The sequence below is a fragment of the Manacus candei genome, unplaced genomic scaffold (genome assembly GCF_025592945.1).
Source record: "Manacus candei isolate 608988 ecotype Guabito, Panama unplaced genomic scaffold, ASM2559294v1 h1tg000142l, whole genome shotgun sequence".
Taxonomy (NCBI): domain Eukaryota; kingdom Metazoa; phylum Chordata; class Aves; order Passeriformes; family Pipridae; genus Manacus; species Manacus candei.
This window is the reverse complement of record NW_026138190.1, coordinates 648695-662514: the sequence shown is the minus strand read 5'-3', so window position 1 is coordinate 662514 and position 13820 is coordinate 648695. Positions and strand designations below refer to the sequence as shown.

Genomic DNA, 13820 nt, shown 5'->3' with positions numbered 1-13820 from the left:
GTTTATTAGAGATGGATGGAACTCCCCCAGACCAATGGGGAGATCTCTGCTCTCAGCCTCCAGGAGTGACCTTGGGGGGTCCCCAGCCAAGGCAGGAATCTCCACACACCCCCAGGAAGGGTTCTGTTGGAAGAAGCTGCCCCTGTGAAAGGGGACTGGCCCTTTGTGGTCGAAAGGGATGGACTGACAGTCACTGGACTCCAGGGGTTGCCTCCCCATCAGGGGGTTCATTTGGGGTGCAAGCAGCGGCTGAAGCTCTTCCCGCAGTCGGGGCACTCAAGGGCTTCCCTTACCGGTGGGTCCGTTGGTGTGAGGTCAAGTTAAAGCTCTGGGTGAAGCTCTTCCCACACTTCCCACACTTGTAGGGCCTCTCCCCGGTGTGGATGCGCCGGTGCCTGATGAGGTGGGAGTTCTGATTGAAGCTCTTCCCACAGTCGGTGCAGCGGAAGGGCCTCTCATCTGTGTGCGTCCGCTCATGCCTGAGGAGATTCTCTCTGGTCCGAAACCTCTTCCCACAATCCAAGCACTTGTAGGGCCGCTCCCCAGTGTGGATGCGATGGTGTTTGCGAAGGGTAGAGCTGTCACTGAAGCTCTTCCCACATTCCCCACATGTGTACGGACATTCTCCAGTGTGGATGTGCTGGTGGATGCGGAGGGTTGAGCTATGGCTGAAGCTCTTCCCACATTCCCCACACGTGTAGGGCCGTTCCCCGGTGTGGGTGAGCTGGTGGGTGCAGAGGTTGGAGCTCTGGCTGAAGCTCTTCCCACATTCCCCACACATGTAGGGACGTGCCCCAGTGTGCATGTGCTGGTGTCGGATGAGGCTGAAGCTCTTCCTGAAGCTCTTCCCACATTCCAAGCATCTGAAGGGCTTCTCCCTGCTGGGAGGCTGCTCAGGGACCACCAGCTCAGAGCTCTGCCTCAAGCTCTGGCCGCCTTCCCGGCACAGGCTGGCTCTTTCCTCCTCAGAGCACCCTGGGCTGGCTTTGGAGCCCCTCCTGCGGGGGGATCTCCGGCCCTTTTCCTCCCCGCTGCCTTCCTGCGCCGGGGAGCCCTTCAAAACGGCCTCTCCCACCAGGCTCTGCCGGGGGGATTTGTCCTCCGGGCTCTCCGTCCTCAGCTCGGGGCCTGGGGCAGGAAGCAAGAAGGACAGGCAGGGGATTTGCCTCCGGCCCACAGGGAAGGCCAAGGACATCCCCCCAACTCCGGCCCCGGCAGGACGGCGGCAGCAGCGGGGTTGTCCTGCAGCCGGGGCCATGCTGGGCTGACAGAGCCAGCACAACACCCGCCCAAAGGGACACTGACTTCCTCCTCACCTGCCTGGGGGGCCCAAGGCATCTTCCTCTTCCTCGCAGCCTCCTTCATCTGCCCAAGCTTTGGGAAGGACAAATCCTGATGGGGGGAAAACAAGGGTTGAGTGTGTTGGCTTGGGGGTTCCTCCTGCCCAAGCCCTCCTCTACAACTCACTGGGCATCCTGTGACCATAAAAACCTCCAAAACACCAAGATTCAGCCCAGAGAAACCCAAACCATCAAGATTCAGGCAAAAACCCCCTCAGAAATAGCAAGAAGACCCTCGCCACCCCAAACTGCAAAAAGTTAGGATTGAGCTAAAAAATACTCCAAAATATGAAGATTCAGCCCAAAAAAAGATGATGAGGACTGAATTTAACCCTCCAGCAGGAAAGTTGTTTGATTTCAAGCTTGTCTTCAAGGGGCGCCCCGAGACTGGAGCCTGGGCTCTAATTAACCTCTCCTGTGCTGCCAAACAGCAGGAGCTGTACGGCCAAGGGACAAACTCTGTGATCCCTGTCAGTGTCCATGGTCCCTGTCAGTGTCCTTCAGGGAAATTGGGAGGAGGAAATGAAGGAACTGGTTTGGAACTAAAGCCACGTTAAAGTGGGAAAAACCTCTGTCCTAGTTAGGACAGCTGAGATCAGTTCATCATGGTGGGTGTAACCCAAAACTGTATTCTATAGCCTTCCATGTCATTTCCCAGAAACTAGACTATTGTTGTCAATAGACTATTCGCACCCTCTGCCCATAGAGCCTGACTCCTCAGGCTATAAACTAGGTGTTAAGAGGCCTGTGAGATAGGAGGATGCTCCTGTCCTCACACCCTTTGTGGAACTCCCCGCCCTGAGGAGAGTACCAAGCATTCCTGCCTGAACTGGAGGATATATAATCTTGGAGTTTTGGAACATTTTTCAACCCACTCGTGGGATCCAGAGGACGGCTGCATCTCATCGCTCTCAACCAGACTTAGACCACCACTGGACTGCGATCACCAGTTCTGGCCAGACTGCAGCAGCTCTCCCACCAGCAGGTTCTTCCCCTCTCCCTTTACTTTGGACTCAAACAGGGCCCAAGGAACACCACTTTGTTCAGGCCCCAGGGTACTGGGTCATACATTTGGGTTTTTGTGGGTTGAGACCAATTGTTTGTTTGTATTATTGTACTTACTGTATTATTTTAATAAATTGTTATTCTGACTTATAATCTCTCCTTTGAGTTGAGTTCATTCCCCCTGCTGGTTAACTTTTAAACCAGCACAACCTCCTTCCATGGAAATAAAACTTAGTTTTTCCTGGGCTCATTCAGGGATGAAGGACTGGGACTTCTGTGGACACTTGTGCTGGTTTCTTTGGACACTTGTGTTCCTTCAGAGAGCCCCTGGAAACACTCTGCTGTTCACTCCCAGTGCCACCAGTGCCTGGGTCCTGTCTGCAGCAGCAGATTGCAGTGCGACAGGAGAAACACTTTTCTGAGCCTCTGGGCTGGACAAAGGCACAGCCTGACCCTGAACCCAAGGGAAACAAAGACAAATTCCAGGCTATAGCTGGAGCAAGGGTGGGGGGGTTTTGGCAGATTTGCAAGAGCAGGGGAATCATTCCCTGCAGCCCCTTTGCACTGTAGGAAATGGGAGCACTGTGCACATCCTGCTGCCCCCAGATTCCACTCTGGGTGTGGGAATGACCCTGGGGAGCAAAGAAATGCCTGGTTCTGCAGGAGTTGGAGATGCTCAAGGGGCAGCAAGACCAAATCAGGGGCCTGGGGGGGCCTGGGGGGCTTTGGGGTGCGGGAGGGTCCTGGGGGAGCTGGGGAGGGGCTTTGGGGATTGGGGGTACAGACCAGTACAGACCAGGACAGATCAGGACAGACCAGCACAGACCAGGACAGACCAGCACAGACCAGTACCTCCTCACTGCTCCCCGGATCTCTCCTAGAGGTGGGCCATGTTGTTGTGGGAGACCTGAGCCCCCCCCAGTGCCCTCCCAGTACAGCCCAGTGCCCCCAGTACAGCCCACTGTGTTCCTGTCCCAGGGTGCCGGGTGATCCCTATTTAAGGGGGTTGGAAGGGATTTTGGGGGGTTTTGGAGGTCTCTGGGTGTATTTGGGGGAGTTAAAACAGGTTTTGGCGGCATTGGGGCATCAAAGGGATCTGTGGGGGGAGGGGATTAAAGGGAAAATGGAGGTTAGGGGACATTTGGGGGGAGTTAGAGGGGCTTGGGGGGGAGAGAAGGGGCTGCAGCATGAGCAGGTGAGTCCTGAGACCCCCCCGGTGTCCCCAAGGCCTTCTTGGTGTCCCCAGTTCCCCCCTTGACACCCTGAGACCCCCCTGGTGTCTCCAATGTTCCCAGGGACTTCCCACAGACCCAATTCCCCCCTTGGAACCCCCAATTCCACTGTCCCCAAACCCCTCCCCACTGTCCCCAGACCCCATCCCTGATGCCTCCAACCCTCCATCTCACCCCAGGAGCCCCCCCTGGACCCTCTGACCACAAAAACGACACCCCCCCCACTCACAGAAAGGCCAAGGGCATCTGGGGACACACTGGGGACAGTTGGGGGGCTTTGGGGGGCACTGGGGGATTACTGGAGGATACTGGGACACACTGAGGGGAACCAGGGGGAACTGGGGGGTTACTGAAAGACACTGGGATGGCACTGGGAGGGACTGGAGGTGAACTGGGGCACACTGGGAGGTTACTGGGCCATACTGGGGGTTACTGGGTACTCACTGAAGGATCACTGGCCCATACTTGAAAGCAGTGGGAGGTCACTGGGACACACTGGGTGGTTACTGGGCTGTACTGAGGGTCACTGGGAGGCCACTGGGATATACTGGGGGCACTGGGATCCCCTTTACTCAGATGTGGTACATCTCCCTCCCCTGGATTTTGGGGGACATCCCTAGGACCCCTGGGGGATGGGGGACTCCATGAACCCACTGCTGGGCTTTAGGGGACTCCACAAAATCCCCTCAAAACCCCTGAAATCCCCCCCTCGACCCATCAAAACCTCCTCGAGGTCCCCTTAAATCCCCTCAGAGACCTCATCCCTCCCCAGCACCCCCTAAACCCTCCCAGTGACCCACAAAACCCACCTGGGACCCCCCCAAGCCCATTCAGGGACCCCCCAATCTCCCTCAAGGACCCTCAAAACCGTCTGGGACCCCTTAAACCCCCCAGAGACCCCAAAACTGCCTAAAAGGTCCTCGCAAAGCCCCTCAGGACTCTCAAACCTCCTCACAGACCCCCAAAGCCCACCTGGGAAACCTCAAATCTTTTCAGAAACCAAAACCCCCTCAGAGACCCCCAAACCCCTTCAGGGACCTTCAATTTCCCCCCCGAGTCCCCTCAGGACACCGAATCCCCTCAGGGACCCCTAAAAACGTCTCCGGAAACCCCGAACTCCTCTGCTAAACCCTCCCGAGCCCTCCAACGCACAGCCGCGCTCCCCGCAGCCCCCGAGGGGATCCCCAGACCCCGCTCTCGCCGCCCCCCCCCCGCCAGACTCACAACGACAAACAGACCCCGCCGCCATCACCGATCCTGTGCGCGCGCACTGCCCGGACTGACCCGCGCCGCAGCCAATCAGCGCGCGGCCACGGCCCCTGCCTGCATTCCGCCACGCCTTCGCCGCGCGCGGTGCACTGTGGGAATTGTAGTCCCTGCGGCAAACGAGGATTAGACTTTTTGGTTTTTAGTTTTTCTGTCTTTATTTTCTCCTTTTTTTTTTTCCTTTTCTTTCTTTTTTCTTTCTTCTTTATTTATTCCTCGTCTTGTCTTTCGTCCGCTCACGTGCAAAGGGCCGCTGTGATCGTCCACAAGGACTACAACTCCCACAGCGCACCGCGCAAAGCGCAGGCGCGGCGGCGAACGTGCGGGGGCGCGTCCGTGTGCTGATTGGCTGCGGTGGTGTTTTCTGAACGCGGTGCACGCGCAGAGCGCCGCCTTGGCTTCCGGGACTCGGGGATGGCGCCGGGGCCTGTTTGTCGCTGTAAGATCTGGCGGGGGCTGTGGCGAGAGCGGCGCTCTGGGGATCCCCTCGGGGGCTGCGGGGAGCGCGGCTGTGGGTGGAAAGGCTGGAGGGCTCGGGAGGGTTTAGCAGAGGAGTTCGGGGTTCCCGGAGACGTTTTTAGGGGTCCCTGAGGGGATTCGGTGTCCTGAGGGGACTCGGGGGGGAAATTGAAGGTCCCTGAAGGGGTTTGGGGGTCTCTGAGGGGGTTTTGGTTTCTGAAAAGATTTGAGGTTTCCCAGGTGGGCTTTGGGGGTCTGTGAGGAGGTTTGAGGGTCCTGGGGGGCTTTGCGGGGACCTTTTAGGCAGTTTTGGCGTCTCTGGGGGGTTTAAGGGGTCCTAGACGGTTTTGAGGGTCCTTGAGGGAGATTGGGGGGTCCCTGAATGGGCTTGGGGGGTCCCGGGTGGGATTTGCGGGTCACTGGGAGGGTTTAGGGGGTGCTGGGGAGGGATGAGGTCTCTGAGGGGATTTAAGGGGACCTCGAGGAGGTTTTGATGGGTCGAGGGGGGGATTTCAGGGGTTTTGAGGGGATTTTGTGGAGTCCCCTAAAGCCCAGCAGTGGGTTCATGGGGTCCCCCATCCCCCAGGGGTCCTAGGGATGTCCCCCAAAATCCAGGGGAGGGAGATGTACCACATCTGAGTAAAGGGGATCCCAGTGCCCCCAGTATATCCCAGTGGCCTCCCAGTGACCCTCAGTACAGCCCAGTAACCCCCCAGTGACCACCCAGTGTGTCCCAGTGACCTCCCACTGCTTTCAAGTATGGGCCAGTGATCCTTCAGTGAGTACCCAGTAACCCCCAGTATGGCCCAGTAACCTCCCAGTGTGCCCCAGTTCACCTCCAGTCCCTCCCAGTGCCATCCCAGTGTCTTTCAGTAACCCCCCAGTTCCCCCTGGTTCCCCTCAGTGTGTCCCAGTATCCTCCAGTAATCACTCAGTGCCCCCCAAAGCCCCCCAACTGTCCCCAATGTGCCCCCAGATGCCCTTGGCCTTTCTGTGAGCGGGGGGGGGGGGGCGTTTTTGTGGTCAGAGGGTCCAGGGGGGGCTCCTGGGGTGAGATGGAGGGTTGGGGACATCAGGGATGGGGTTTGGGGACAGTGGGGAGGGGTTTGGGGACAGTGGAATTGGGGGTTCCAAGGGGGGAATTGGGTCTGTGGGAAGTCCCTGGGAACATTGGAGACACCAGGGGGGTCTCAGGGTGTCAAGGGGGGAACTGGGGACACCAAGAAGGCCTTGGGGACACCGGGGGGGTCTCAGGACTCACCTGCTCATGCTGCAGCCCCTTCTCTCCCCCCCAAGCCCCTCTAACTCCCCCAAATGTCCCCTAACCTCCATTTTCCCTTTAATCCCCTCCCCCCACAGATCCCTTTGATGCCCCAATGCCCCCAAAACCTGTTTTAACTCCCCCAAATACACCCAGAGACCTCCAAAACCCCCCAAAATCCCTTCCAACCCCCTTAAATAGGGATCACCCGGCACCCTGGGACAGGAACACAGTGGGCTGTACTGGGGGCACTGGGCTGTACTGGGAGGGCACTGGGGGGGGCTCAGGTCTCCCACAACAACATGGCCCACCTCTAGGAGAGATCCGGGGAGCAGTGAGGAGGTACTGGTCTGTGCTGGTCTGTCCTGGTCTGTACTGGTCTGTACCCCCAATCCTCAAAGCCCCTCCCCAGCTCCCCCAGGACCCTCCTGCACCCCAAAGCCCCCCAGGCCCCCCCAGGCCCCTGATTTGGTCTTGCTGCCCCTTGAGCATCTCCAACTCCTGCAGAACCAGGCATTTCTTTGCTCCCCAGGGTCGTTCCCACACCCAGAATGGAATCTGGGGGCAGCAGGATGTGCACAGGGCTCCCATTTCCTACAGTGCAAAGGGGCTGCAGGGAATGATTCCCCTGCTCTTGCAAATCTGCCAAAACCTGCAGGGCACAGGAGGGGGAGCTTCAGGAATTTGCTGGCATTGAGAGTGGAGCTCACAGGGTATTGAGAGGAACATATCCCCTCAAATACAATCTCTCTGCATACACAAGATCTGTCTGGACAGGCAGGTAAAGCAATAATCAGATATATTCTGTATCATATATATGGCACATATTCTATAGAATCCATCCTTAGCTATTGTATGATATATCTGTAAGATATTACAAGTAACAAGCAATAACAAGGCAAGTGTCCTCCTTAGGGACACACTTCACACTTGACCCCCCCTCTCTTCAGCTTCGAGCCACCTGGTGCCACAGAGGGGGACAGAGCTCCTGTGGAACATCCTATTCCAGTGACACAGAGCAAGGAATAAACCCAAAGTATTGCCTGGGTTTGTTCCCTGGGGGTCTCTGCAGCAGCAAGCACAGCCCCACACTGACTGCTCTGGGCTGTGCAGGCATTTGTGGTTCTGCCTGTCTCCCACACACACACAACAGTCTGGTTAGTGCTGCCCTCAGGAAAACCCCCCAATATTAAATTCACTCCCCATCATGTAGTCGTGAAAGAAGTTGTCAGTGAATTTGCCAGAAAGCATGAAAAATAGAAGAGCACAGTTATACACAAATACAGGTAATTACTGTTCTGACCACACATTCCAGATTAATTTGGTGCAGTGATAATAAAAATCATAAACCCACGTAACGCTGTGCAAGAGAACACAGATTGACCAAGTGAAGTCAGACATTAACAGAGATAAATTTGAGAAGGTCAGCAGTGCACTGTTTTACTCCTGCTAACACTTGTGGACAATCTGACTGACTTCATTTACAGGATGGACGTACCTGTGCCCCTGGGGCTGCCAGTGCCATGGTGGGCAGCAGGAACCACAGAGGATGGTGCCAGTGAGGCAAAGAGCCACAGCCAGATATTGGCTTCTGTGTCTGGGCCAGCAGAATGGATTCTGTCATTCCATTTGCATGACCTGTTCCAGCTCAACAATTTCAGTGTCTGACTGCCCAGGATTCTCTCACACTGAACTTCACAGAGCAGCCTTTGGCACTGGTAGGCAAAAGTAGCCTTTAATCCTTGCAAACATGGAAACTCCACATCCCAGGATATTGGCACAGCACAGCAGAGGAGTCCAGTTGTCAGACAGGATGGCAGGGGAGAAGTGGAAGGAGAAAGCATTTGCACCCCAAAGCACAGGGGTAATGATCAAGGCCTGAAGTCCAGTGAATTCATATTTATTCTCTACACTGAAACTAGGAAGAAAAAAATTGAGTTTTTATGTTAATTCAGTTTTGATTAATATACAGAAATTCAATCAGGTGCTCATGAAGTGACCTCACTCCCCTCATCCTCCCAATTAAACACCTTTTTTTTGGGCTGAATCTTCATATTCTGGAGTATATTTTGGCTGAATCTTAACCTTTTGCAGTTTGGGGAGGGGTTCATCTTGCTATTTCTGAGAGGCTTTTCACGTGAATCTTGTTAGTGGTTTGGGTTTATCTGGGCTGAATCTTGGTGTTTTGGAGGTTTTTATGGACACAGGATGCCCGGTGAGTTCTAGAGATGGACTTGGGCAGGAGGAACCCCCAAGCCAATGTGCTCAGCCCTTGTTTTCCCCCCCATCAGGATTTGTCCTTCCCAAAGCTTGGGCAGATGGAGGAGGCTGTGAGGAAGAGGAAGATGCCTTGGGCCCCCCAGGCAGGTGAGGAGGAAGTCAGTGTCCCTTTGGGCGGGTGTTGTGCTGGCTCTGTCAGCCCAGCATGGCCCCGGCTGCAGGACAACCCCGCTGCCGCCGCCGTCCTGCCGGGGCCGGAGTTGGGGGGATGTCCTTGGCCTTCCCTGTGGGCCGGAGGCAAATCCCCTGCCTGTCCTTCTTGCTTCCTGCCCCAGGCCCCGAGCTGAGGACGGAGAGCCCGGAGGACAAATCCCCCCGGCAGAGCCTGGTGGGAGAGGCCGTTTTGAAGGGCTCCCCGGCGCAGGAAGGCAGCGGGGAGGAAAAGGGCCGGAGATCCCCCCGCAGGAGGGGCTCCAAAGCCAGCCCAGGGTGCTCTGAGGAGGAAAGAGCCAGCCTGTGCCGGGAAGGCGGCCAGAGCTTGAGGCAGAGCTCTGAGCTGGTGGTCCCTGAGCAGCCTCCCAGCAGGGAGAAGCCCTTCAGATGCTTGGAATGTGGGAAGAGCTTCAGGAAGAGCTCGAGCCTCTTCACCCACCAGCACATTCACACTGGGGCACGGCCCTTCTCATGTGGGGAATGTGGGAAGAGCTTTAACTGCAGCTCCCACCTTATCCAACACCGTCGCATCCACACTGGGGAACGGCCCTACATGTGTGAGGAATGTGGGAAGAGATTCAGTGACAGCTCCACCCTCCGCAAACACCAGCGCATCCACACTGTGCAGAAGCCCTACAAGTGTGGGGAATGTGGGAAGAGCTTCAACTGCAGCTCCTACCTTATCCGACACCAGCACATCCACACTGGGGTACGGCCCTACACGTGTGGGGAATGTGGGAAGAGCTTCAGCTGCAGCTCCCGCCTTATCCAACATCAGCGCATCCACACTGGGGAACGGCCCTACACGTGTGGGGAATGTGGGAAGAGATTCAGGCAGAGATCCACCCTCGTCAAGCACCAGCACATCCACACTGGGCAGAAGCCCTACAACTGTGGGGAATGTGGGAAGAGCTTTAGGCAGAGGTCTGGAATGATCCTACACCAGCGCATCCACACTAGGCAGAAGCCCTACAAGTGTGGGGAATGTGGGAAGAGCTTTAGCCACAGCTTTGAAATGATCCTACACCAGCGCATCCACACTGGGGAACGGCCGTATGTGTGTGGGGAATGTGGGAAGAGGTTTCAGACCAGCTCACATCTCCTCGTGCATGAGCGGACCCACATGGATGAGAGGCCCTTCCTCTGCACCGAATGTGGGAAGGGCTTCATCCAGAACTCCTACCTCGTCAGGCACCGGCGCATCCACACCGGTGAGAGGCCCTACAAGTGTGGGGAGTGTGGGAAGAGCTTCACCGAGAGCTCTAAGTTGACCTCACACCAACGGACCCACCGGCAAGGGAAGCCCTCGAGTGCCCCGACTGCAGGAAGAGCTTCGACTGCTGCTTCCACCCCAAATGAACCCCCTGATGGGGAGGCAACCCCTGGAGTCCAGTGACTGTCAGTCCATCCCTTTCGACCAGAAAGGACCAGTCCCCTTTCCCAGGGGCAGCTTCTTCCAACAGAACCCTTCTTGGCGGGTGTGTGGAGATTCCTGCCTTGGCTGGGGACCCCCCAGGGTCACTGCTGGAGGTTGAGAGCAGAGATCTCCCCATTGGTCTGGAGTTCCATCCATCTCTAATAAACAATTACTGCTTTGGTGCCAGCTTGAGTAGAATTGCTTCAACAATTGCTTTAGTGTAGAGCACTGTCCTATCTTATCCTGTACTCCTGGTAGTTTTAGTGTTTCTATTGTGCAGTAAATAATTGTGATGAAGATCTTTTGTCTGATAATTTGTAACCCTAAATAAATTCATTTCTATCAATAGATCTGATTTGCCATCAATAAAACATGGGGGACAAAAGTGGTTCAGTCACACCTCCCTAATTCCTCTAAACTTAAAATGTTGGCAAGATTCAAGGCTGAGATTGGATCCAGCGGCCCCCAGCACCCCACAGGAAGTTGGGAGCTCAGGGGAACTACTCCCTTTCCCAAAACCTGGTGCCAAAGACCCCCATGGGTCTGCCGGACCCACCAGACAACCCCTCCTTTTCCACCCTTCTCCCTGTTCCTCCCACTTTTCCGTGGTCCCCTCAATCCCCAGCCCCCTCAGGATCACTTTTGGGGTCCCAACCCCCACTTTTTCCCCCCATCCCACCCCTTCCACATCATCCCCCCACTCCCCAGCCCCCTCATGCTCAGTTTGGGGGTCCCACCATCCCCTTTCCCCACTCTTCTGACCTCTCCCACTTATTTCTCATCACCCCCCAAACCTCAGTGCTCTTCCCCCTCCACTTTTGAGGGGTCCCACTCCCCTCCCACTCAGTTTGGGGTCCCACCACCCCTCTTCTCCACTCTGACCCCCCTTTTCCCACCAACTGCCCCCTTCCCACCCCCCACTCACCCGAGAGCTCCTCGCCCACGGCCGGGGGGCTCCCAGCACCACCAGTGCCCAGAGAAATCCCCCAGAAAAGGGGTTGGGTGGAGTCCTGGGTGGGCTTTGAGTGCATTTGGGGGTCCTTGAGGGGCTGTGGGGAGGTTTTAGGGGTCCCAGCACCTCTTGGGGTGAGCTGGGTGCCTGTTGAGGGGCAGGTGCCCTCCCAAATGTCATTTTATTGTAGAATTCTTTCAACAGAAGAACCTAACTTGTCACATAAATAAGGTTGACTCTAATTACAGTACTGAAAAGTCCAGTTGATTTACACAGAATGAAAAGGAAAACCAACACAAAAAAAACCCCAAGGATGAATACCCCTGAGATTATATAAAAATGGCATACTTCATCTAAATTGTATCCTTTTCTGGGTAAAATTGAAATTGGTCTCAAATAGGTTAATGTGATTGTGGGTAGGAATTTTAAGTAATACTCTACAGCTACATTTCACATGACCCATTTCCCCCATGTTTATATATTCTTCTTTTTTTAGAAGTATAAGCAAGCTGCAGTTTTGCAGCAGGAAATCTCCTCTAGCACAGAGTTCTTCCCAGAGATCTTAAGCACAGCCTGGATCTCATGCCAAGGCTCAGGTTTTGGAAAGGCCTGGAGTGAGACCTCTGCAATGAGGTGAATTCCCTGCTCACAGATGATCAATCTGCTCTTCCAAGCTGTTGTGCAGTTTTCCCTTTCTCTCCTGGCTCTCCCCAAGCAAGCAAAACCATCCATGTTCTCCCAGGCAACTCCAGCTGCTGTTTGGATCTTCGTGTCCCAACTGTCTCGTGCAGCTCCAGAAGACAGAAAGCAACCCCAAAGCTGATCAGTGCAGGTGCCACATGTCTGCAGCATGGAAAGGGCCCAGCTGGAGCTGGGGGAGATCTGCCCAGCCCCAAAAGCACAGGAGTGGAGGCAAAGGGAAGGAGGGAATTGGAAGAGAAGGACACAGTTGGAGCATCACTGCCTGCTGGGAAAACTCCACAGTTTGATGAGCAGGGACTTCCATTCAGGGGCAATTTAAAGCAACCTTGAGGTGGCCCTTTATGATGTGTGGGGTCAGGCTGAGCCCCAGCTGGCTGCAGTTTAGGAAGGGGAGCAGCAAAGAGGGCACCTCTGTGCCTCCCACTGCCAGAGGCTGAAGACACAACTGTTCAGGAAGGAGACTCACTTCTCTCATCTCTTGCCATCCACAACACCCCCCCAAAACCAAGAACAGACACAGGGTGAGCTCACTGAGAGATGTGCTGAACAGCCTGGGAGAGGGGAAGAAAAGAAGAAAGTAGCACTAATGAACATGACAATCAGTTCAATACTGCAGAGCTTAGGGAAGAATTCTGGTTTCATTAGAACAACTCTCAATGTTCCACACAAGCACTTTTGCAATCCTACCCTCGTATCCCCATGAAATCATCTGTCTGGACAAAAGGAACTGGAATGGACAATGCACAGCTTGCCACTGACACTATTTAATTAGCTGGGTCACTGATGAGAGATGTAGGAGAGCTCTTTCCTCCTCCCTGCTCTATCCTGCTGTCTCCTTAAACTGCCTCTAGAAAAGAAATGGTCACAATTTTTCACTTAAGAACTTTGTTTAAAACATTTCCTGCCCTTCATCAAAATCAGAGATTATATTACTCTGAAGTTAGACAGATATCATGCAAGTGTTTGAGAATTTGAAATATTTTTAAATGTGATTTTTTTCACAATGAGCTTTTTTAAAAAAACTACTTTTAATTTTTCTTTTCATTTTTAAATTCCCATGAAGTGACATAAGAGAAAGTAAGAGAAGAAAAATTAAAAAGAAGCAGAAGACATGGAACAGAAAGAATCCTGTTGGAAAAGAATCCTGGTGGAAAGAAGGAAAGAAGCAAAGAAGAGAAAAAGAAAAGAGAGAGAAAGACAAAGAAAAGAGAGAAAGAAGAGAGAGAAAAGAGAGAGAGAAAAAGGAAGAGGAGAAGAGAGAACAACTGATGTATCCAAAGGACTGAAATTTGACGTAAAGGAAATCTTTCAAAAACAGTTTGATGATGTGACTCTCAGTGCAATACTAAGCAAAATGGAAAACCAAATCTGTCTCACAGGGAAAAATCTACTATATCCAGGTTTGATCTTTTTCCTATTTAATTCTGACCTAACATCAGTTTGCTGTGTTTGTTCATTCCTCTAAGGAGGCCTGTTGGCTTCAGTGATCCACTTGCAGGAACAAATTCTTTCAGATGCAAATATAAGTTGTATGATAGAATTCCCACTTGTTTGCATGATTAGATCAGGGATCCTGTGATGGGGTTCAACATCCAGTCCCAGAGGTGTTGCTGCCTAAACTAACATTGGCTGAGATCCCCTGGCTGCAGGAACCATCTCCTGTAGGGATTGAACCAACAGCAGCAGCTACAGGTCCGTAGGGTCAATGTTGGCTGCTGGGAACAAGCCCAAGCCATAGGCAGAGGCAGTGCAG

General features: G+C 54.1%; 4 protein-coding genes across 32 annotated transcripts in view; 2 read left to right on the top strand and 2 right to left on the bottom strand.

Moving 5' to 3' along the window:
• Positions 1-13820, top strand: part of LOC127462835 (zinc finger protein 239-like) — a 306020-nt gene that overhangs the window by 136982 nt on the left and 155218 nt on the right. For 7 of the 11 annotated variants that reach the window (XM_051771755.1, XM_051771759.1, XM_051771760.1 and 4 more), the window contains one exon: positions 9119-10558. In XM_051771755.1, the coding sequence (XP_051627715.1) occupies positions 9119-10392 (1274 nt within the window). In that variant the 3' untranslated portion in view covers positions 10393-10558. The remainder of the gene's footprint in view (positions 1-9118; positions 10559-13820) is intronic. The other 4 variants (XM_051771749.1, XM_051771757.1, XM_051771756.1 and 1 more) reach the window with 1 other exon arrangement.
• LOC127462846 (zinc finger protein 239-like) overlaps positions 1-13820 on the bottom strand; it is a 293082-nt gene that overhangs the window by 137315 nt on the left and 141947 nt on the right. For 15 of the 19 annotated variants that reach the window (XM_051771793.1, XM_051771794.1, XM_051771777.1 and 12 more), the window contains one exon: positions 71-1128. In XM_051771793.1, coding sequence (XP_051627753.1) covers positions 290-1128 — 839 coding nt within the window. In that variant the 3' untranslated portion in view covers positions 71-289. Of the gene's footprint in view, positions 1-70; positions 1129-1316; positions 1393-13820 lie in introns of all 19 variants that reach the window. The other 4 variants (XM_051771789.1, XM_051771775.1, XM_051771788.1 and 1 more) reach the window with 1 other exon arrangement.
• The window catches only part of LOC127462852 (zinc finger protein 239-like), a 151438-nt gene that overhangs the window by 220 nt on the left and 137398 nt on the right, over positions 1-13820 (bottom strand). The gene's annotated exons all lie outside the window — the stretch shown is intronic.
• The window catches only part of LOC127462842 (zinc finger protein 239-like), a 211337-nt gene that overhangs the window by 103400 nt on the left and 94117 nt on the right, over positions 1-13820 (top strand). The window contains exon 2 of the mRNA XM_051771771.1: positions 8855-8930. Coding sequence (XP_051627731.1) covers positions 8882-8930 — 49 coding nt within the window. The 5' untranslated portion in view covers positions 8855-8881. The remainder of the gene's footprint in view (positions 1-8854; positions 8931-13820) is intronic.